At 40.3% G+C, this 22214-nt stretch overlaps 1 protein-coding gene and 1 long non-coding RNA gene across 2 annotated transcripts; both read left to right on the forward strand.

The window, feature by feature from the left end:
- Positions 1 to 278: 278 nt before the first annotated feature.
- LOC310717785 lies at positions 279 to 2760 on the forward strand. Its single transcript, XR_014530909.1, has 3 exons — positions 279 to 1574; positions 2308 to 2413; positions 2628 to 2760. It is a non-coding gene; the product is annotated as an uncharacterized lncRNA (long non-coding RNA).
- A 408-nt stretch (positions 2761 to 3168) lies between these two features.
- On the forward strand, positions 3169 to 8721 carry LOC310717104 (uncharacterized protein; the record flags this gene model as incomplete). Its single annotated transcript, XM_083524776.1, has 7 exons — positions 3169 to 3180; positions 3822 to 3926; positions 4780 to 6754; positions 6855 to 6959; positions 7833 to 7919; positions 8028 to 8084; positions 8399 to 8721. The coding sequence occupies 7 exons, from the start codon at positions 3169 to 3171 to the stop codon at positions 8623 to 8625; spliced, it is 2568 nt and encodes an 855-aa protein (XP_083380902.1). The 3' UTR covers positions 8626 to 8721.
- Between the last annotated feature and the right edge of the window lie 13493 nt (positions 8722 to 22214).

Below are 22214 nucleotides of genomic sequence, written 5' to 3' on the forward strand. Positions count from 1 at the left end.
GGATGAGAATTTGTGGCCCAACAGACAGGAATGTCAGGAGGTGTAGGAAGACTGCACTGTAATTCCTACAGCACCACATGTACAGTTTTCCCTAAAGAGATTGTCCTATGTTCACATTTCTAAAATCCTATGTCCTATGTTCACATTTGTAAACTACAATTTACAGTTGTCATCAAAACTTCCCTCCAGAGAACATCCCTCCAGAGTACACTGCATGACTAAGCAATTTGACTTGTCTTATCCGTACAAAAGGACATGGCACTGACATGTTTATTGACACAGATATTTACTTTTGAGAGATGAACTAGAGATTTTGTGCAAGAGATTGGCTTTTGCAGGTAATCCATTGTGTTTTGCTATTTGTACAAATTGTTTTGAGAAATGCATTTACTGTTTTGCAAATGATTCGAGAACTTTACTTGCTGGGGCACATGACTATTAACTAATTTAAAAATGTATTCAAAAGCCATAACCACATTGACATATTACTTAACAATTAGTTAATAGTCATGTGCCTCAACAAGTAAAGTCATAACGTAATGATACATTAGAAAAATCATTAACTAATGTTTAATTAAAGCAGACAACTGGAAGTTGAAATGCATGACTTTGACCCACTGTGGTAATTAACATATGAATTTACACTATTAGTTCATATAGTATGTTATTAAGGAATCAATACAATATTACACATTTAACCAATAACAATTTAATGATTACTTAATCTATTAATTATATAGGATGTTCATTAGTGCTGATGCAGTAATCATTAATTAATGGTTTAGTTCTTCATGAGTCATACATTAATTCATGATTATCTGTGCATTAGTTAAGCATCAATTAATGCATATTTTTGCACCCATATTGTAAAGTGTTACCATTTTTTTATTGGTCTTATGAAGTATTCTAATTTGTTGAGATGGTGAATGGGTGGGTTGTTGTTAAATGTGAGTCAAAATCATCACAATTAAAAGAACCATAGACTTAAAGTACCTCAGTCTAGGTGCATTGAATTTATTTAATACATGAGTTCCAAAATTTGAGTTGAATTAAACAAATGAACTTTCAATTTTTTTTTTACACAATTTACATTGATTGTTATATGTCCTTTATATATTTGATATTTGGATCTCATCACTTCTGTTTTGCATCAGACATAAAACATAATCAGCTTGCTCATGTCATGTAAGGGTCTAAACAAAACACTGCTGGCAACAGACTGTCTGTCAGAAGCCCAATGGAAGTTTCAAGAACTGTGTGTTCACCTGACATATTTAGTCCCCACCGTAACCAACCCCCTCCCCCCTTTCAGAAGGCTCAATGAGCCCAATGGAAGTTTCAAGAGTGTGTGTTCACCTGACATCTCAAGTCCCCATTTCGCAATTATTAAGATTAACATCACGCAGCTGCGGCCGCCATTTTAGTTTATAAAAAGTTTGCTCGGATGTGGAGAGACTAATTGGAGTGCAGAGACTAATTGGAGTGCAGACGCAGGAGCTTATTCACAGCCATTTTGAGATGACAACGACATGTGAAGATCATCATTCTAATGGACGCAACATGGAGAAAATAAGGTAAGACTGTTTGTTTTACAACATAAATACCATGGTAAACTTCATTTTGGCTATTTATAGTAGTACTATGAGGAGGTATATCGTCAATTAAACCGATTGCTTTTAATTAAAAGGTGATTTAGCTGTAGGTAGCAAGGACAGATTTAGGCAGGCATAACTAACAAGCTTGTTGGTTTGCGTCTTAAATTAAGTTCGGTAAGAATTTGCTTGATTATATGATGTGCTTTATAGTTTAGACAGTAATGTACATCGTCTTCACATTAATACTTAATGGACATAGCTAGTCTAACGGCTTATTTGAGGGCATTAACCTAATGACACTTTTTCTGAACGTTAATTTTTACCTCAAAACAGATGGAAAATAATAAAAAACCGTGTCCTGTTCATAATTGAAAAGTTTAGGATTGGAGAGAGACGTTAATGATGTTGGTAATCACAAGTTCAGGCCTGCGCTACACTATCAGCACCTTATAGGAATAAGGGCTCATTAATTATTTCGTCAGTCGTCGTATTCGTGATCCAAAAGACAATAAAATCCCGTGTCGACAGAGTTCATATTTTCACTTAATTTGATAGCCATTTGCCGCATCTTGGTGAATGTCGCACCTGTTGTGTAATAGTGTGAGTTCATGAGCTGGGACAGCGATGGCTTGCGGTTTGGACATTGTGTAAAAGCATGTGTACTGTTTGATGTATGTGTACAGTTACTGAGTTTATTACACCTTTCTAACAGACCAAATCAACCCAACAAAGGGATCAGCACGGAGACCAAAGACAGGTTTGAACGTCGCATCACAAGACTGAGAAACCATCATGATGAATGTGCCAGGAGACTGAAGGTAGGCCTATTTTCCTGTTGAAATTTCATGCATGGAAATTGAAGTAGCCTAAATCACTGTACTCATTTAGTCTGTATAATATTGTAGTTAAATTGTTCTTGTATTCTGTTGAGTGTTTCCTAGAAATGAATAGAAATCTAGTGGATTATATGTACAAAAACATTGCCTGCATAAACTAAATATTAATATAAAATCAAATATTAACTTATTTCAGGCTAAGGAAAGTTCAGAGGAAACACCAAGTGTTGGCCCAATCATGCCTCACCAGACCCCAGACGATCAGGTCCAATCTCCCCTCAAGCAGGACATCCTTGCCTTACAGCTGATGTGCAGCAAACAATCCTCGGTAAGTTTGTGTACGTAAAAAAAAAAATTATATATATATATATATATATGAATTTGACAACACTATGTTAACCTGACCAGGAGGACTTTTATCTTGCATTTAGTTTTTTATATATATATATATATATATATATATATATATATATTTTATGTATGTATGTTCAGATGTGGTCAGGTGTATTCATACTGTGCACTGTACTTACTTTGAACTTGCTGATTACAAAAATGTTTGCTTAAACTGAGCAACATTAGATAAAAACAAATTATAGTCATCTTAAATATCTAACTTTCAAAAAATAGAGTATCTGGTAAGGACATATTATATTAATAATGCAATCAGTCAGTCAATTAAAGTTTTCATTGACTTAAGGAAATAACAGAATTAACCAATGACCTTCAACATAGGCTCAATGTTACAGGCAGTGAATTCTGTCACATACTTACATAATTACAGTGTAAAGTTGCACTTTATTATTATCTGGTTGCTTCCACGTTTTATTTTTCCTCTTTTTATTTTCCACTTGGAAATTTGGTTCAAATTTTGATGGGTAGCTGTTCATTCAAATGTCCAACATTGTTATGCAATTGTTACTTTTTGACATTGATTAAAAACTATGGACAAAGGCCCATTGTAACATCTTGATTAATCCCTCTGCTTTACTTAAATGTATCAGCTTAATTTATTTTAATAACACCTATGCGTACTTCACGGCCACTTCTTTTTTAGATTGCTCACACATCAGACTTACTGACTAATGATCTATGAAGATGTCTCCTTCCTCTTATGTCTTTATTTCTATTCTCTGTGAGCAGTTTTTGAGTCCAGTGTTGGTTAAGTTATAATGACCTTGTTACATTGTGATGCAATATATTATTCCATTTGGAAAGTTATTTTATTTACGCCACTACAGTTGCAGCTTGAAGTTGTGCTGGTATTAAAAAAATATATTTTGAAGGTAATAAAAAGGGTAGTAAAAGGTATTATATGTAATTTCTGTATACACCTTGCAGCCACTGTTGATCTGCGCATACATGTTTGATTTATATTCATCTCTTTTGCCAGGACCCAGACAGTGATGCAGAGACAGTAATTCTTGATTTGACCAGTTCTTCTCCATCACCAAGGGCCTGTGATGTCCCGGAGCTAAAGAGGACTGACAGTGTATTTGTAAGTAGTGCTGCAACAACAAATCGACGCGCACAGTTACAGCTCGTTCTGCCATTTGTTACGCTATTAGCTTTTATTAACGTTTTAATGGTGTATTTCGGATATATCAAGTATATATATAAAACCCCTTTAAACATTTCGCAATAGTGCTTTCTTCATTGAGTTGCTCGTATATCTTAAGCCGATGTGCAAACTGCCGCAAAAGAAACTTAAATGTGCAGTGTAACATCCTGAAGATCTTGAAATGAGCTAAAAATGAAAGTCAAAGAATGACACTCATTCATTGCGTTTTACCATGTAATGCGTCTTTATTAAAATCAACAAATTAATGATTTATCTCTGATCCCCCTACAATTTTTGGAATGCTACTTTTTATTACTTTCCCCCCCCCCAACCCTGACATAAAAATTGTCTTCCTGCAACATGACCGCGTGCAGTTAAATGGACTAAACAAGGTGTTGACGCAAATGACTTTGCCTCAATGATTTTTTTTTTTTAATCTCGAGGAATCATTTCAGCCCTAGAATGGACGATACTCTTCTGTATTTGCAGTACACATGCCACAGTTCAGCTGTGCGCCGCAAATGCTGCCAGTCTGAAAGCACAATGGGCATGCGCTACTCCCGCTCTCCATACTGCTTGCTTGTACAGTTTTTTTTTAAGAATGTAGTAGTTACTACTAATTAAGGCCCCTATGTTTGTAAAAGTGAAGGTGGTACAAAGTGTTTTTGTTTATAGGCTTATTTTATTTTAATCTTAGATATACTCTGAACTTCCATTCAACCCTGCATACAGAAATCCACTTTGATTATGGTGTAAAACTAAATCAATAAAATATTTTTTTTATTTACAGCTTACCAAAAAATCCTTGGGCATCATTTCCACTTCAGATGATACAGTTAGCAGCATTGACATCAGCGAAGATGATTACGTGCCTGAATCTGAGAGCAGTTCTGAAGAGAGCCTTCCACAGCCTTCGTCCAGTCCCTCATCTCCCAATGTGACATTAAACGGGAATGTTGGTACTTCCTCATCTTCCATGAATGAAGACAAGGAATGTTCTCCACTTGAAGATAAGGAGACAATGACTCATTCAGACAATGACTGCAGTCAAGAGGTTTCAGTGATGAAACTGAAAAAGACTGCAAAAGGCCAAAGAATGTTTAACAAAAAGCAGTATTGCTTTTACTGCTCCAAACCATTCTGCAAAATGGCAAGACACTTGGCTCAAGTTCATAAGAATGAGGTGGAGGTAGCAAAGGCTCTTTCTTTTCCAAAGAGTTCTAAAGAAAGGAGGATTAATTTGGATCTTTTGAGGAATAAAGGGAACCGTGCACACAACACACATGTTCTAAAAGCTGGCAAAGGAGTGTTGGTGCCACGGCAGCAAACCACAGCTAAACACGTGAATGTCAAGGACTACATGCACTGTTTAAATTGCCAAGGGCTGTTCAGACGAAAAGCACTTTGGAGGCATATGCAAAGGTGCAACCTGGCCAAGAAGTGCGAGGTCACAAAACAAGGTAGATCCAGAGTTCAAGCACTCTGTGCTTACGCACAGCCTGTTCCTGAAGGAGTAACAAAAAAATTATGGAAACTGATCAGCGACATGAAGCAAGATGAAGTAACGCAGGCGGTTAAAAGTGATCCATGTATCATCAAATTTGGAGAACACTTGTGCAACAAAATGGGGAGCGACAAAACCAAGCACGAATACATCAGAACTAAAATGCGTGAGGCTGGAAGGCTGTTGGTGTGTGCTAGGAAATTGGGACATCTACAGAGTATTAAAGACTTTTTCATACCTGCAAACTTCTATCATGTTATCAAGGCTGTTAAAGATACCTCAGGATTCCGAGATGAAGATGAGGTCTTCACAGTTCCATCTTTGGCATTAAAACTGGGCCACAACATTAAAAAAATGTCGGATATTGCAGAATGTGAAGCAATGATCGCAGGAGAGGAAAATGATGTCCAACATGTAAAAATGTTTAAGCAAATGTATGCCACAAAATGGAATGAATGTGTGTCAGCCTCAGCCTTGAAGACGCTTCATGAAGCGAAATGGAACTCTCCAGAACTTCTCCCTTTTACTGAGGATGTTAAAAAAATGCACATGCATCTCAGCAATCAAACTAATCTGTACCAAGCAAAGCTCAAACTTGAGAAAAGTCAGAAGAACTGGTCAAATCTTGCCCAAATAACTTTGTGTGAAGTAATTCTGTTCAATCGCAGGAGAGCAGGAGAAGTTTCGAAAATGAGGTTGAATTCGTATCTTCTCCGAAACACATCTGTTTTACATTCCGATGTCGCTGATGCTTTATCTGAAGTTGAGCAGAAGCTCTGTCAGCATTTCCAACGCATCGAAATTAGAGGCAAGCGAGACCGAAAGGTGCCAATACTCCTGACCCCAAGTATGATGGACTCCATGGAGCTACTTGTAAAGAATCGTCAAACATGTGGTGTACTGGATGAAAATAATTTTTTTTTTGCAAAGCCCATGACTGAGAACTCATTCTACCATGGCACAGAATGCATTAGGAAGGTTGCTCACCAGTGTGGAGCCAAACATCCAAAGAATCTGTCATCCACAAAGCTGCGAAAACATATTGCGACTTTATCTAAAGTGCTTAATCTGACAGATACTGAGATGGACCAGTTAGCAGATTTTCTGGGACATGATATAAGAGTCCATAGAAAGTTTTACCGGTTGCCTGAAGGGACGTTACAGTTAGCAAAGATCAGCAAGGTGCTGATGGCCCTTGAACAGGGCAGAGTATCAGAATTCAAGGGGAAAAACCTTGATGAAATTCACCTTGAGCCTTATGGTAAGCTCTTATATGTATTATATATTGACATTTAGTTCAGTTACAAGAAACTCTACATGGTGCATGACGACAAATGTTTTTTTTACACGCATTTCTGCAGAGAAAGTGAACGTAGGTAGTGATAGTGATGTGTCTGAAAGTGAGGATGAAGAGAGTGAGATGCCCCAGCCGAAAAAGCGATGTCACTCCTCTTCAGCATCTACAGGTATGGTCTGATGTGAATTCCTGGGGGATAAAGAATTCCTTATCAATGATGATAAGGAATTTTTATTATCAATGAAAAAGAATGATCGAAGATATTGATTTTGCTAGTTGTATTATAAAAATTTGTATGGCTGTCCCTGATAAAACAGGTTTGCAGCCCTCTGACTTACTATAAGCAGGTAAGGATCTTGAACTCCTTCTCACTCAAGCTGTTCCACTGAATGCCTACTGGTCACGCCTCTGCACATCTCTGACCACTGTTTCATTCAGTTAATTTCATTCTCTGTTACACCACTACTGGTACCACTATTTCTACTGCAACCTGTTTCCCACCCACTTCTCATTGGTCACCTTAACTCTACATCGACACATTTTCCTCACTGGAGGTCAATGATGCCATAGAGTCTCTCTGCTCTACACTAAGCTCATGTCTGGACAGGCTGTGTCCTCTATCCATCAAACATGCATACTGATCTCAAACCTTCTTTCAGTTCTGCTGGGTTAAGAAAATATTGGCGGATTTCACTTTTCCCATTTTTATCTGAGGCTATGAAAAAAGCAGTTTTTAAACAGGTCTCTGAATTCCTCTTACAGAGTGACAACCTGAATCCAAATCAGTTGTGAGAAACCTGGGTGTCATGACTCATGACTGACTGACCAGTTGTCTTTCTCAGACCACGTCAATATGCTGCCCAATTCAGACCATGGCCATCGCTATCTCTGCCTTTGACTGTTTATATAAACGATACAATATGAGAATAGATTGGTCTGGCCTTATCTTGCCTAGAACAACCTGTATTTCATATGTATTTTTTTAATTGCTTGCTTTTGGTTATGGTGTACGGTGAAAGCCTTTTTATTTTCTGTCCTTCAGACGAATCTTCGGTTGGCAGCAAGTCTTCGAGGGAGAGTGACATGCCTCAGCCAAAGAAGCGACGTCATTCCCCTTCAAAAGCTACAGGTAAAGTCAAACCTGTCCTCTGAGGATGATCTTGAACAGTCATCATTATTGATGCATTTGCTTACAGTGCCCCAAAATGTTGAAGTGTTTATTTGCTTTATCTTCCAGAAGAACTTTCATTTGGCGACAAGTCGGTAAAGGAGAAGGAGTTGCCTTCAAAGTCAGGTAAAGAGTCAGGACCGCACCGCTCAGAACTGAGTTGCCTAGTTAGTTATTGCGACTTTACATTAAAGTGGTCTCTAATAAGACTTTAAATGTACAGTATTTCTGAAAGTGACATATGGCGACCTAGCCAGCAGCTGCATTGAATGGAGTCTAGTTTCCTGCTGATGTACTGAATATTAAAGTATTCTAGGCCTCAGTAGTAATGGTCTGGTACTACTTGGTATTGGTTGCTGGTGTACTCTACACTCAGCTTTTTAAAGTGAGGTGAAAGATTGTCTCTTTGAAAGTTGAGGTAAAATTATTTACATTTTTAGGTGTGTCAAAAAACCAAAAGAGGAAATGGACTGAAGATGAGGTGAAGGCAGTGGAGAACAAACTTCTACATTTCATCACATCTGGCAGGGTACCAGGGAAAAGAGAGTGTGAAGACTGCATCAGGTCAGCTCCGGTATTGCTCCAGAATAGAACCTGGGAAGCCGTGAAATTTTACATAAAGAACCGAATCACAGCACTCAAGAGGGAGTGTGAGAAAATAAAATAAAGGTGTTCATGGAAAAGTTTGGCACTCCTTGTTCACATTTGTCCATCCACACCCATGTTTCACCTTTGCTATGACAAATAAAGTTGTCAGAACGAACTTTGCCAAAGAATCATTTATTTGAATACAATTTATTTGAATTGTATTGTATTTGCAGTACAGTTGTGTTTAGAGGTAGCAGGGAGCACCTGCTGACCTGTGTTTAAATGCTGATTTAAAAAGTTTGAGGTGAGGTCCCCATTGGTAACCTTTTAAACACGCACAGTGACGTCAATAATTAGCATATCAAAACATTACATCACAGGTCCCCAGGAGGGTCTTCAACCTGACTGGGTCCCCAGCAGTAAGTAAAATGTCAGGTCAGTCTTCTGGGGGTCGGACTCAAGTTTACAAGTGATGGCCGTTATAACAGCTGTAAACTGACTGTGGATCAGTTTCTGCCTTGTCTGTAGACCACTCACAAAGGGTGGTTCCCACCAGGCTGCATTTTGTCATGTGTCCCCACCCAGTAGCAAAAACAGGTATGTGTGTGTGTGTGTGTGTGTGTGTGTGTGTGTGTGTGTAATGATGAATGTTTTTCACCCAATAAAACAGAAGGAGGGAAAGAGCAATCGCGATATCTTCGAATCTGGGGCTCGGTGTGTGTTTTATCGTGTGCTATTTAGCTGTCAAACAGGGCGTTTAAAGTGGCACAAAGAGGCTGTAAACACTGAGTGAGATTTAAGAGAGAGACGCCGTCTTGCTGAAGAGGACAAGAGAAGAACGAGACACTTGTTTCTTGTCCTGTGATGTCACATGCAAACTGCCATGATGTCTGGACTCTGAATACACAGTCTGCATGCAGCAGCATATTAGGAGCTTATTAGTGAGAAAGGGATGTGTTTTTTTAATGGTTTCCTCTCCCTCTCTCTCTCTCGCTCTCTCTCTCTCTCTCTCTTGCTCTCTCTCTCTCTCCCTCCCTCTCCCTCTCTCCCTCTCTCTCTCTCGCTCTCTCTCTCTCTCGCTCTCTCTCTCTCTCTTCCTCCCTCTCCCTCTCTCTCTCTCTCTCTCGTTCCATCCAGAGATCTCATTTTAGCACTTCATTTGCAATGCGTTTATTACGTTGTCAGAAAGAGAAGTTCAGATCGCTTGTGTGGTGTTAGTCCTTTTTCCTGAGCTCCAAATAGACATGCAATTAGCCTCCAAACAACACGGTTCAACCCACACCTAATATAGCTCCTTTAATCGAGTGTGAGATTGGGGCGAGGCTGCGAATAGCAGAAGCAAAACGATGACCAGCTTCGAGCAAATATGCCGTCTTCCAGACATAAACAGCCACGGTGAGAAGTATCCGCCTTCCCAGCTTCTGGAACAACAATCCAACATGACAATATACTGCTGCTGCTGCACTTTTAATCATGTCATTTAGAAATTCGTTGATTTATCTCAAGCGGGAAAGTTACACTTATTCAGAGTCGGGTTGCGCACAGCTCAGTTATCTGGGCTCGTCTTCTGGAGAGTGAAAAATCACCATCATGTAGGACATGCCCACTAGGCTACTGGATTCTTCAAACATCTGAGAACATGTTCCTTTAAAACAACGTCTACCTAAAATAAAAACAGGGCTAGAAATAAAAACCAAAAAAGGTTGATAACATAATACTGAATAGAATATTGAAAATCATTTTAGTGGTAGTTCAGTATTCTCATTTTCTTCTTCTGGATCTACACACAATGTTCCACAATGAAGAAGCATAAACACTTTTTGGGGAATGTTTTTTGTAAATTTACAAAAAAAAGAAAAGAAAAGAAAGTCTAAAATATCACATTTACATAAGTCAGCGATCTTCAATCATATCCACAAAAGGGCCGGTGTGGCTGCAGGCTTTCATTCCAGCCAGGCAGGAACCACACCTGATTCCACACGTTTAATCAGTACTTCTTGGACTTCAATCAAGTATCAAGTGTACCTGTTATTCCTACTGGAATAAAAGCAGCCTGCAGCCACACCGGACCTTTTGTGGAAAGATTGACGATTTAAGTTTTCAGGTCTTTTTTTATTACTCAAGCTAGTGAGGGTTAGGATTAGTGTTAGAACTAAGGGATTGGGGTTAGGGATGGTAGTTGGTGGTTAGAGATTAGGGTTAAGTTTTAAGGTTAGGGTTAAGTTTTGGGGTTAGGGATTGGGGTAAGGGTTAAGTATTAAGGTTAGGGTTAAGTATTGGGGTTAAGGTTAAGTTTTGGGGTTCGGGTTAAGTGTTGGGGTTAGGGATTGGGGTAAGGGTTAAGTATTAAGGTTAGCGTTAAGTGTTGGGGTTAGGGATTGGGGTAAGGGTTAAGTATTAAGGTTAGGGTTAAGTGTTGGGGTTAGGGATTGGGGTAAGGGTTAAGTATTAAGGTTAGGGTTAAGTATTGGGGTTAAGGTTAAGTTTTGGGGTTCGGGTTAAGTGTTGGGGTTAGGGATTGGGGTAAGGGTTAAGTATTAAGGTTAGCGTTAAGTGTTGGGGTTAGGGATTGGGGTGAGGGTTAAGTATTAAGGTTAGGGTTAAGTGTTGGGGTTAGGGATTGGGGTAAGGATTAAGTATTAAGGTTAGGGTTAAGTGTTGGGGTTAGGGATTGGGGTAAGGGTTAAGTATTAAGGTTAGAGTTAAGTGTTGGGGTTAGGGATTGGGGTAAGGGTTAAGTATTAAGGTTAGGGTTAAGTGTTGGGGTTAGGGATTGGGGTAAGGGTTAAGTATTAAGGTTAGGGCTAAGTTTTGGGTTTAGGGTTAAGTGTTGGGGTTAGGGATTGGGGTAAGGGTTAAGTATTAAGGTTAGGGCTAAGTTTTGGGTTTAGGGTTAAGTGTTGGGGTTTGGGATTGGGGTAAGGGTTAAGTATTAAGGTTAGGGTTAAGTGTTGGGGTTAGGGATTGGGGTAAGGGTTAAGTATTAAGGTTAGGGCTAAGTTTTGGGTTTAGGGTTAAGTGTTGGGGTTAGGGATTGGGGTAAGGGTTAAGTATTAAGGTTAGAGTTAAGTGTTGGGGTTAGGGATTGGGGTAAGGGTTAAGTATTAAGGTTAGGGTTAAGTGTTGGGGTTAGGGATTGGGGTAAGGGTTAAGTATTAAGGTTAGGGCTAAGTTTTGGGTTTAGGGTTAAGTGTTGGGGTTTGGGATTGGGGTAAGGGTTAAGTATTGGGGTTAGGGAATGGGTTAATCGAGGTTGAAGGAATTTCATCAGACAGGTAACTAAGAGCCCACTGTCACTACAAATTTTCTGTTGCAGAAATGGGAGAACCTTCAGAAGAACAGGCATCAATGCAGCAAATCAGACCTTCATATTAGAAAAATGAGACAGAATCTATTCACAAAAAGGGTATCTGTAGTTTCCTCCCCCTGGCACCTGAATGACTCTCAGTCTGTTTCTATTGAATGTTTTTTGTTAAAAGTACCGGGCGAGGAGTCTGAATAAAGAGAAAAGGGATACTGAAAAAGTAATACTGGATCAAAATCCTTTGAAGAGTGAATGAGATCTGGTTGGGGGTGAAGCTTTACAATTCACCAGGACAATGATCTGAAGAACACCACCAATGAAACACAAGGGTCTTCTGTTAAATAGTGTTAAAAAAAAGTTTTTAAGATTGAAAGAAGCTCCATCAAGAAAGGTGTTGCAAGGTTATAGGATCATTCCCAAGAAGATATGGTGCTTCCACTGCTGACCATTAAATGCTTCTCAGCATTACACATGATAGCTACATTAAACTGTGGTGTTGGACTCATTCTAAATCCATGACATCATCACACAAAAAACTTCTGTCGCTTGCTCAGGAAACTTTTCAGAAGTTTATAAGTTAAACTTCTTTTGTTCACCTTCTAATGACGCGTCCTTTTCTGCCATCAGAATCCTGTTTCTGTATTTCTGAGGAAAGACCTTGAGGAAAAAAAAAAAATCATTTTCCCAGATTTATGTCACAGTTAAGCAGGAATTCAACCTGTCCTAAGTAGGTCATGTACTTACAGCATTTAATGTACCAATATTCACCAATTTTATGACCTAGATTTGCTTTGGAAAGGGCAACCAGGCCTGTTTAATTAGTGCCCCAGTCTTAACCCATGTGCATTACTTTAAATACTCAGGAGGAGAAAAAAGAAAATAAAAAAACACATCTTTCCCTGAAGACATCCGGCTTGAAGGTCAAGGTCCAATTAAGAAATGGTGAAGAAATAAATGAGTGGGGTGAAATATCGATTGTTATAGCATCCTTCTGTGTGTCCAAGTGAGCTCTGTAATGGATCTGAAGCAGATGGTCTCTGGTCTTCAGGGATGGAGGAGGATACACTCACTCGTCTCGCATCTAACACTAACACGGCCCGCTCGGGGAACAAACACTCGGGCCTCCTCCGTTTGCTCAGATGTTGCTTTTGGCGCAGAAAAGCTCGTTGTGAGAATACTTTTACATATTGAAGCTCTCAGATATGCAGAAACAAATATGCTGCTGGTGTGTGTGTGTGTGTGTGTGTGTGTGTGTGTGTGTGTGTGTGTGTGTGTGTGTGTGTGTGTGTGTGTGCGTGTGTGTGTGTGTGTGTGTTCTCTTTCTCACATCACCATTCTGAACGCTTCTGGGAACAACAAAAAATTGCTCGCCTTCTGCTTTGCTCTTGAGCTACTTTACTTGCTGAGTATCCAACACACTCACACATACACACACACACACACACACACACACACACACACACACACACACACACACATGTGCTAAAGATACATGAGAAGACATAAATGAACGCATGATCACTTCACTATGCTTCTGTTTGTTTAGAACTTTCCAGAACTTCTGGAGGAAGTGATGTAGGTGAGAAGGTGAGGAGGTCTGGGGTGCAGTCAGCGTTCACATTCATCCTGTTCAATAGTGTTGAACAGGATGAGCTATATTAGCTCTATAGCAGGAGATCTTTCATATTTTTCAACAATGTAAAGCAGATCCTCATGGTGCTGCTTTGTACACAGGAGCGTTGTCATGCTGGAACAGGTTTGGGTCTCCTAGTTCAGGTGAAGGAAAAAAATCATGCTCCTTCATCCAAAGACGTCTAATATAATTGCGTTCCTCTAATAGTTTGCAGAAGAACATCATATTTATCAAAGTGTTTAGGTGTTCCAATGAGATGAGACAAACCCCTGTGTAGATGAGGTCATACAGCAGCGGATGCTGATCAGAGCAAAGACCAAAAGCTATGAGATCATAGGAACTTCAAAGCTCATAGACAGGATTGAAGAAACCAATTGGAATCAAAAAAATATATATATTTCAAGCAGGTGTTTGTGTATCTGAGGAGATTCTTCACTTTATTCCGCTCTATCATAAAGTCACACTGGAGCTCAAGTGACCATCAGCTTTCTGAAGGACCACCCTGGAGCATTTATTTTTTCTTGAAAAAGACAAGTACTAATAGTCCAATTTTTGACTTTCTTTTGTACTTGTACCTGCAAACTGTTCAGTCAGAAACCGTTCACTAATTCTGTGTTCTTTTCTTCAGATTCTTCAAATCATTTCATGGATTTTCCTTTTTTCTCTGCATCATTATTGCTGTTCCTGGAACCTGAAATAATGCAGTTCGGAAATAGACTCAGGTTTATTCTGCTATTATGGTTTAAAATCATCTCACGTTCTCAGTGAAGTCTTGGTGGACGGAAGGAAAAGTGGTTTAAAAGAAAGTTCAGGCTTCAGATGAAGGTGATGGAGATGGAGTGTGCATGGAGAGAGAAACAAGTGAGAGAATCCCAGCACCATGTGGACAATTTAAAAGAAAGTGACAAAAAAAAAGAATATATATTATATATAAACAACAGATTAGATTAATAATTAGATTATTATACTATAATAATATTATTCTTTTATTATTTACTTATTTACAAATTGACTTTTTTTTTTTTATATGTTGTGAATAAAATTCTTGTTTTTTTTTATCTTGCTATAAAATAGTTATTTTGTTCAGTTTGTTTGCATGTTTGTTTATTAGTTGGTATTTTGAAGGGTTTTTTTTGGGCATTAAAACATGCTGAAGTTTGAACTTGAACCCTGAAAATGATGAGGATTTGTGTAAATGTGAAACATCACTCAAGGTTAAAGATATGAAATAAAATCAGGAGAAGTGTCTCGGTGTTTCAGTGTGACGTCTCCTTCGTCTCTCCCTCACGCTTCAGATCTTCGGCTCTCCGCGGCGTTCCGTCAGCACGACACGTCATCAACCCGCAGGTATTTGTTCCAGCCTGGCCCTCGCTGCCTTCCTGAACTAATTAGGGTGCACGGTATGTTAGCAGAGGCTAGCTCATTAGCGGGATCAGGTGGTGCGATGCAGGTTGGAAGTCGATCCTGCAGCCGTGGACCTGCTGAGCACCACCTTCTCCAGAGCTGCAGACAAAATGCCAAGGAATCCTTTCAGTCTTCCTCCATCACCGTCTGAAGCAGACGTCTGATCAACACTCTTTCAGGAATTGTGTGTGTGTGTGTGTGTGTGTGTGTGTGTGTGTGTGTGTGTGTGTGTGTGTGTGTGTGTGTGTGTGTGTGTGTGTGTGGCGATCATGATGGTTCTCAGGGTGGAAGAGAGATAATTTGAGATCATCATTCACTCACACCAGGAAACACACGACCTGATGTTCTGATGTTCATTGAAACATCATCCAGAACTAATATTCAGAATGAACACACAGAACAACAACTATAGGGTGCATGGCCACCTACTGATAGATAGATAGATAGATAGATAGATAGATAGATAGATAGATAGATAGATAGATAGATAGATAGATAGATAGATAGATAGATAGACAGACAGACAGACAGACAGACAGACAGACAGACAGACAGACAGACAGACAGACAGACAGACAGATAGATAGAATAATAATAATTAATAATAAACGATAAGCAGAACTTTAAACAGTGAAGAAGCTGTTAACATTCCACAACCTGCAGAAATCCCCCACAGATATCTCCTGCAGATATACACTCACATCACCATCTTCCTCCTCCTCATTATCTTCTCCTTCCTATTCCTTTTCATCATCATCTTCTTTAACATCAAATTCAGCATCATCCTCATCATCTTCTTCCCCATCATCATCATCATTGTTATTGTTGTAATTATTGGTGTTTTTGTTGATCTTTTTTCTTGGGAATGTTGTTGTTATTGTTAATGTTCTTGTTGCTGTTGTTGTTGTTATTGTTGTTGTTTTGGGTGGTTACTATAGAAACAAGCACATTACAGTTTTTTTGGATTGCTTACACACTAAAATTAAAAGTAATACACTATTAGCAATACCTTACACTCAAGAGGCAAAACATCAGCCCATATTTGCACAACTATAAGCACAATGTCAACCTCACACTTGTTGCAAAACTCTACACACAGTGATTTGCAAAACACTAAACACATTTAACATACAGTACACACACAAATCTATCATGAAGTCACCTCCTTGCAATACCAAAGCACTGACTGTCAAATTACTGCACCGTCCAACCAATTGGTTCAACACAGTCATCAGGTGTGCAAACACTTGTTTACTTAATTACAGACACACCAATCAGGTGTATAAGCACTATAAAAAGCAGCAGGTGAGTTCATCGGTCTTCAAGCACAATGGAAAGAGTCAGAGAAAGAGTAAGACGAGGAGGAGAACGAGGAGAACGAGGAGGAGGACAAGGAGGAGGAGGAAGGGGAGGAAGAGCAGTCAACAGAGGAGGAAGGGGAGGAAGAGGACATGGTTTTGGCCAACAATGCTATAACACTCAATCAGCTCCAAACTAACATTGTCAATAACCACGCCAGTTTCAACGATATCCATCAGGTCTCAACATCAACACTGGCGCGCATCCTAAAAAAAGACATCTTCAAATGAAGCAAATTTATCGAGTGCCTTTCGAGCGCAATTCCAAAAGGGTGAAACTGCGGCATGATTCTGCAGAGGATGTATTCACTTTAGCAGTGTGTTCTTGCATACTGTCTCATAATCTTTTACTGTACTGTAATATGTATACCAGATCTACACTGAACTACACAATTTTGCATGACACTGTTTTTCAGAGAGTTTTACAAATGGATGGAGAGGAGATCCAGCATGAGTTCATTTACGTAGATGAGGCTGGGTTCAACCTGTCGAGAACACGAAGGAGGGGAAGAAACATTATTGGCCACAGGGCTATAGTCAATGTCCCAGGGCAACGTGGGGGTAATATAACACTCTGTGCAGCCATTACACAGAATGGGGTCCTCCACCGCCATGCCCATACGGGCCCTTACAACTCAGCACTCATACTTACATTCTTGAACCAATTGCACAACATAACAGCAGCAAATCAAAACGATCATATGCAATACATTGTTGTCTGGGACAATGTGTCTTTCCACCGCTATGCTCTGGTTCAGAACTGGTTTCAGCAACATCCACATTTCACTGTCCTATATCTTCCACCATACTCTCCATTCCTCAACCCTACACACAATTATTGCTAATTGTGTGTAGTGTTTTGAAAACACGGGCCCTGTTTTGAAAATCGTGCTTAAGCAATCCAAAAAAACTGTAATATAAACCTGAATCCAGAATTCAGCAGCAGCCTAAATGTAAAAGCAGGAGGAGAAACGCTGAGTGTGGAGCATAAAGAGAGATGAGAAGGATCTTCCTGCTCCAGTTAATGCTCCTGTGTGTGTGTGTGTGTGTGTGTGTGTGTGTGTGTGTGTGTGTGTGTGTGTGTGTGTGTGTGTGTGTGTTAGGTCTCCCTTTCATTCTTTAATTTATAGTGTGTAGTGGGTTGTGTTGTGTGTTGGCATTCCTCCTTCTCTTCCTCCTCCTCTTCTTCCTCTTCCTCCTGCTCCTCTCACGTTAGCGTGGCGTGCGACCAATTCGCCGTGGAGACGTGATAATTAACACTGACGGGAAATGTCACATCCAACACGGATCTTTCATTTATGTTCACAGCGTATTATTAGCGTGTCGTCCTGGCAAGAAAAGGCGGAGTCCAGACGATCCCTGACACGCCGTGCACCAATAAAACCCTCAAACTCGCCCCAAATCCGGCGTCTCGGAGACCCTCGCTGAGTCGATTATCCACTCCAGTGACTCAGAGACACAAATCCACTCACTGCAGTGATAAAACAAGAGGTCCTGAACCTTCACAACCTTCTCCAGAAACCTACAACAGTGTTAAGTACACGCTGACCCTCTTCATAGACGCTAATCCACACCAGTGTGAGGGTCACGTCCTCAAAAAGCTTCAGCACCTGAGAAAAATATGATCCGTTCTGTGAAAAGCAAAAATGAGAGAATTTTTTTTTATATATATAAAATAAACTCGAGTTTTTCTAATAATCAGAAAATAATAATTTAATTGGTGTAACAGATGTGTGACATGACATCATCGTCATACAACTGAAATTTGGACGATGCTCCTTCGTGTTGTGACGTTCGGAAACAGATGGTGGAATAGCAGAAACTTCATTCATTCTGGATTCTGATTGGTCAGAAGGTGTAGATTCATTTTCTCCAACAGCGCTCACAGGTTCCTACTAATGAACTCTAGGGTTACGTCTCTATATTTGAACAGCTCACGCTCCTCGGTTATGGAAGGAGTCTCCAACGTCAGCTCCAAGTACCAGTCAGATGTGAAGCTGTAGCCTGATGATAATGATCATCTTCCTCATCATCTTCTTCTTCATAATCCTCTTCATCATATCATTTTCTCCATTTCCATCTTTAATATTCTCCTTCTTCTTATTTATCATCCTTATCATCATCATCTTCCCGGTCAGGGAACCATCCCCAGCCACTCTTAGTGCCGGTCCCAAGCCCGGATAAATTGGGGAGGGTTGCGTTAGGAAGGGCATCCAGCGTAAAAACATGTGCCAAATCAAACGTGCGGAGGATCCGCTGTGGCGCCCCCTAACGGGAGAAGCCGAAAAGAAAGAAAGAAATCATCATCATCGTCATCTTTATCCTTTTCCAGCTCATCATCATCTTCTTCTTCTGCGTCTTCTGCTTCTTTTTTATCCTCCTCCCCCTCATCATCATCATCATCATCTTCTTCTTTATCCTCTTCCTCCTCACCATCATCATCATTATATTCTTCTTCTGCTTCTTCAGCATCACCCTCACCCTCATCCTCTTCATCATGATCATCATTGTTATTATTATTATTGCTGTTTTGTTCTTTATTGTTGTTTTTTGTTTGTTGTTGTTATTGTTATTGTTCTTCTAGTCTGATAACTGGAACATGCCTGCACAAGCTGCGCAGGTTCACAGCTGCTCGAACGTGAATAAGAACAGGAAGTGTGAAGTCAATGTTTATTGTGTCGTTTGAGGCGTCAGTGTGTGGTCCCTGTGACTCTGCCATTTTCCTCTGACGACGTCACACACGTGTGTTTTGATTAGTTTTATGAGGACTCGCTGCGTGAAAGCCGGTGAACGTTCCCTCGTCTGCTCTCGTGTTTTGTTTATTTTCACTTTGCAGGCCATCGGTTAAAACTCGCTCGACATCTGCGTAGGATGAAGAGTAATTTGTGTAGGATATTTTATTTCTCTTCTTCGGCTTTGCAACAAACAAATACACACCGACGAACTCCCACGAACTTCTTCATCTTCATCTGAGAGGTTTTTCTTTTTTTCTCAGAGGTGGACGTGTGTGTTCTGGTGACTAACACACGGCTGTGTTGCGTAAATCCTGCAAGTTTATCTGGGCATCATCTTAGAGATAAAGCAGCATGTACGTTTGGTACCAGGCACACACACACACACACACACACACACACACACACACACACACGCACAGTGCTCAATGTTCCAGCCTACACAGTCATGTAAGCACTAAAGCTGAAGCTCTGTCACAGAGTATGATCTTTTCTCTTGTTGCATTTGTGAGTTACAATCATCAGGTCTTTATTCAGGTATACACTTTTCAAACTCCAGCTGCTCCAGATGTTTATCATGTTTTAATGACTCTTTTGAATGTCCTCATGACAAAACCCAACATTTACGTAAATGTGCTGAAGTTTATACACTATTGAAAAAAAGAGAGATGTGTGTGTGTGTGTGTGTGTGTGTGTGTGTGTGTGTGTGTGTGTGTGTGTGTGTGTGTGTGTGTGTGTGTGTTATACTAATCATACCTATTTTCTGTCCTGTAAAATAATATATATGTATATATTAGTAAATAATAATAAACATATTGCTTTTGGATTTTTGATAGATTGGGTCTTGGAATCATGGGGCTGAAGGTACGTAGGTTTGCACTCCCAAGTAAAATAGACTTTCGTACACAATTTTCTTACTTACATTATGTATTTTACGTTGACGCTGTAGTCACACATTTAGTGCTAAATGTGCCTGCGTTGAGATTTTAATGTGATCAAGGACAAAATAACAGGATGCAGAATCAGTCCAGCCATAAAACCAGTTATTTACTGCACTTATACAGCAGATATAAAGAGAGATTCCATCACCAGGATCTCTTTATAAAATCCACACTGGAGACTCGTCCCCTGTGAGTCAATAAGATGGAATATGGAAACGATATCGATAACAATTCGTAGTGATCAGAATCCAGAAGTCGACATTGCCGTGGTGTAATTCGCTTTAACATGTTATTTAACGTCTTTGCGCGTTATAATCTTCCGAGAGTGAACTCGATCCCGGATTTGTTTCATATCGGTAAATATTCCAGCGGAGTTTTGCATGTGCATGCGTCGTTTAGTTTAATCTCTCTGCCAATCGATCAGGATCTAAACCGGCTCTGAAGCACCTCATCATGGGCCGTTTATCACACATTTATTGTTGTACAACATTCCCCAATGACACTCGGTAGCTCCTCTGACCCCTGAGCGTCGGGGAGGAAATTAAGTATTGCGTAGACGGCGAGTGTATAACAGCAGCCGTGTTGATGAAATTCACGCTCAATCAAGTAGAGACGCGATGGCAACAGAGGCCCATTAATCATTTCCACCAATAGCACCTCGCAGCGTAATCTATGGTGTATAAATCTGCACCAATTCATAATTAAGCAGCGTCGCTGTCAGGAGAATGCAGATAGGGATGAGAGAAAGAGACGAGGACCAGAGATAACATGCTGCACGAGGAAGCTCGCAGAGGAACGCCGCCGAATCTCAGGAAGCTGTCCGCCTTAAATGATTAACCATCTCGCAGCTTTGTGTCTGATGCATCACACGGATCAGAATCCGAATTATAATGAACTCTTTCTTTCTTTGCTCCATGTGCAGCATGGACATGAATTGAATATCATGACCTTGATTCAGCACATGACCGTGACTCGACGCTCAGCCGTGCAACACAACACTGCCGTGACTCACTTTTCCACCCATGACTTTCTTCTGGCCTTTTTACTTCTGTATAAACATGATAAATAAATACTACAAATGAAATATTAACACCACAGCACCTTCTGACACGCCGCAGAGATGCCTTTTCCTCTTAAACACCCCAAACTTCCCTTTGTGTGGAGCTCGAGGAAGATATCAGGATACAGATACAAAGGCCATGCCTTCTTTATTATGAGTGACAGATATGAAGACCACAACTACTTTAAAATACTCAGTAATCCAGGCCTCATTTATTGAGCTAAAACTAATATTAACCCAAGGCCACGCCCACTTCCCTTTGTGTGGAGCTCAAGTGAGATATCAGGAGCCTGATACAAAAGCCACGCCTTCTTTACTATGAGTGACAGATGCAATGGCCACGCCTTCTTTACTATGAGCGATAGATACAGAAGCCACACCTTCTATACTATAAGGGACAATCACAAAAGCCACACCTACTAATAAGGCTCATATTAATTAAAAACCTATTATCAAAAACTCATTAATTAAGGCCACACCCACCAATAAAGCTGATATGAACAGATGCCACACCCACTTTATAAAGACTAACAGGTACAGAGGCAACACCTCCCTCACTATGAGTGACTAATACACTGGCCACACCTCCTTCATTAAGCCTACAAAAGAGGCAAAATACAGAAACTACAGAAGTTTCAGATGGTACTGAATGATACTGAGGCCACGCCTCCTCCAGTGGAACTGACACTTTATGGATGCAGCCACACCCACATTCATTCCGTGATTGATCCCATGATTAATCACTGTACTGTAATCAAGACTTGCAGGTTTCTAAGCAAACTGATTTATTATGCAGGAGCTGTAAAGCACTCGATCTGTACACCACTTGCCATGTGGAAGTGAAAGCAATCATGCAGCACTCTCACCACACACCACGATCAGTGTCTCTCCTGGGATTACTTCTGACGTGACCTTCTCACCCATACATATGTTCACTACGCACTAAGAGGCAGAGGGGCAGCACTCATATACTCCGTGAGCTGGCCCTGTACCACCCCCCTAACCCTTGAAGTCGGAGGTGATGAAAGCGAGAGTCAGGAAAGCGAACACTGCCATGGCACCACGCCACACAGCCAAGATCACCAGGGTTCATCCAGGAACCAGCGAGGTCCTGACACGGCCATGTTCACTGACCTGCACTCTTCTGCTCCATTACACATCCCACCGAGGCACTGGGATCACGGCTGTGTGAGGCAGAACTTTCAGCTGGTTAAAGCTTCGTCTTCTCAAATGTTT

This window comes from Silurus aristotelis (assembly GCF_946808225.1).
Source record: "Silurus aristotelis genome assembly, chromosome: 22".
Taxonomy (NCBI): Eukaryota; Metazoa; Chordata; class Actinopteri; order Siluriformes; family Siluridae; genus Silurus; species Silurus aristotelis.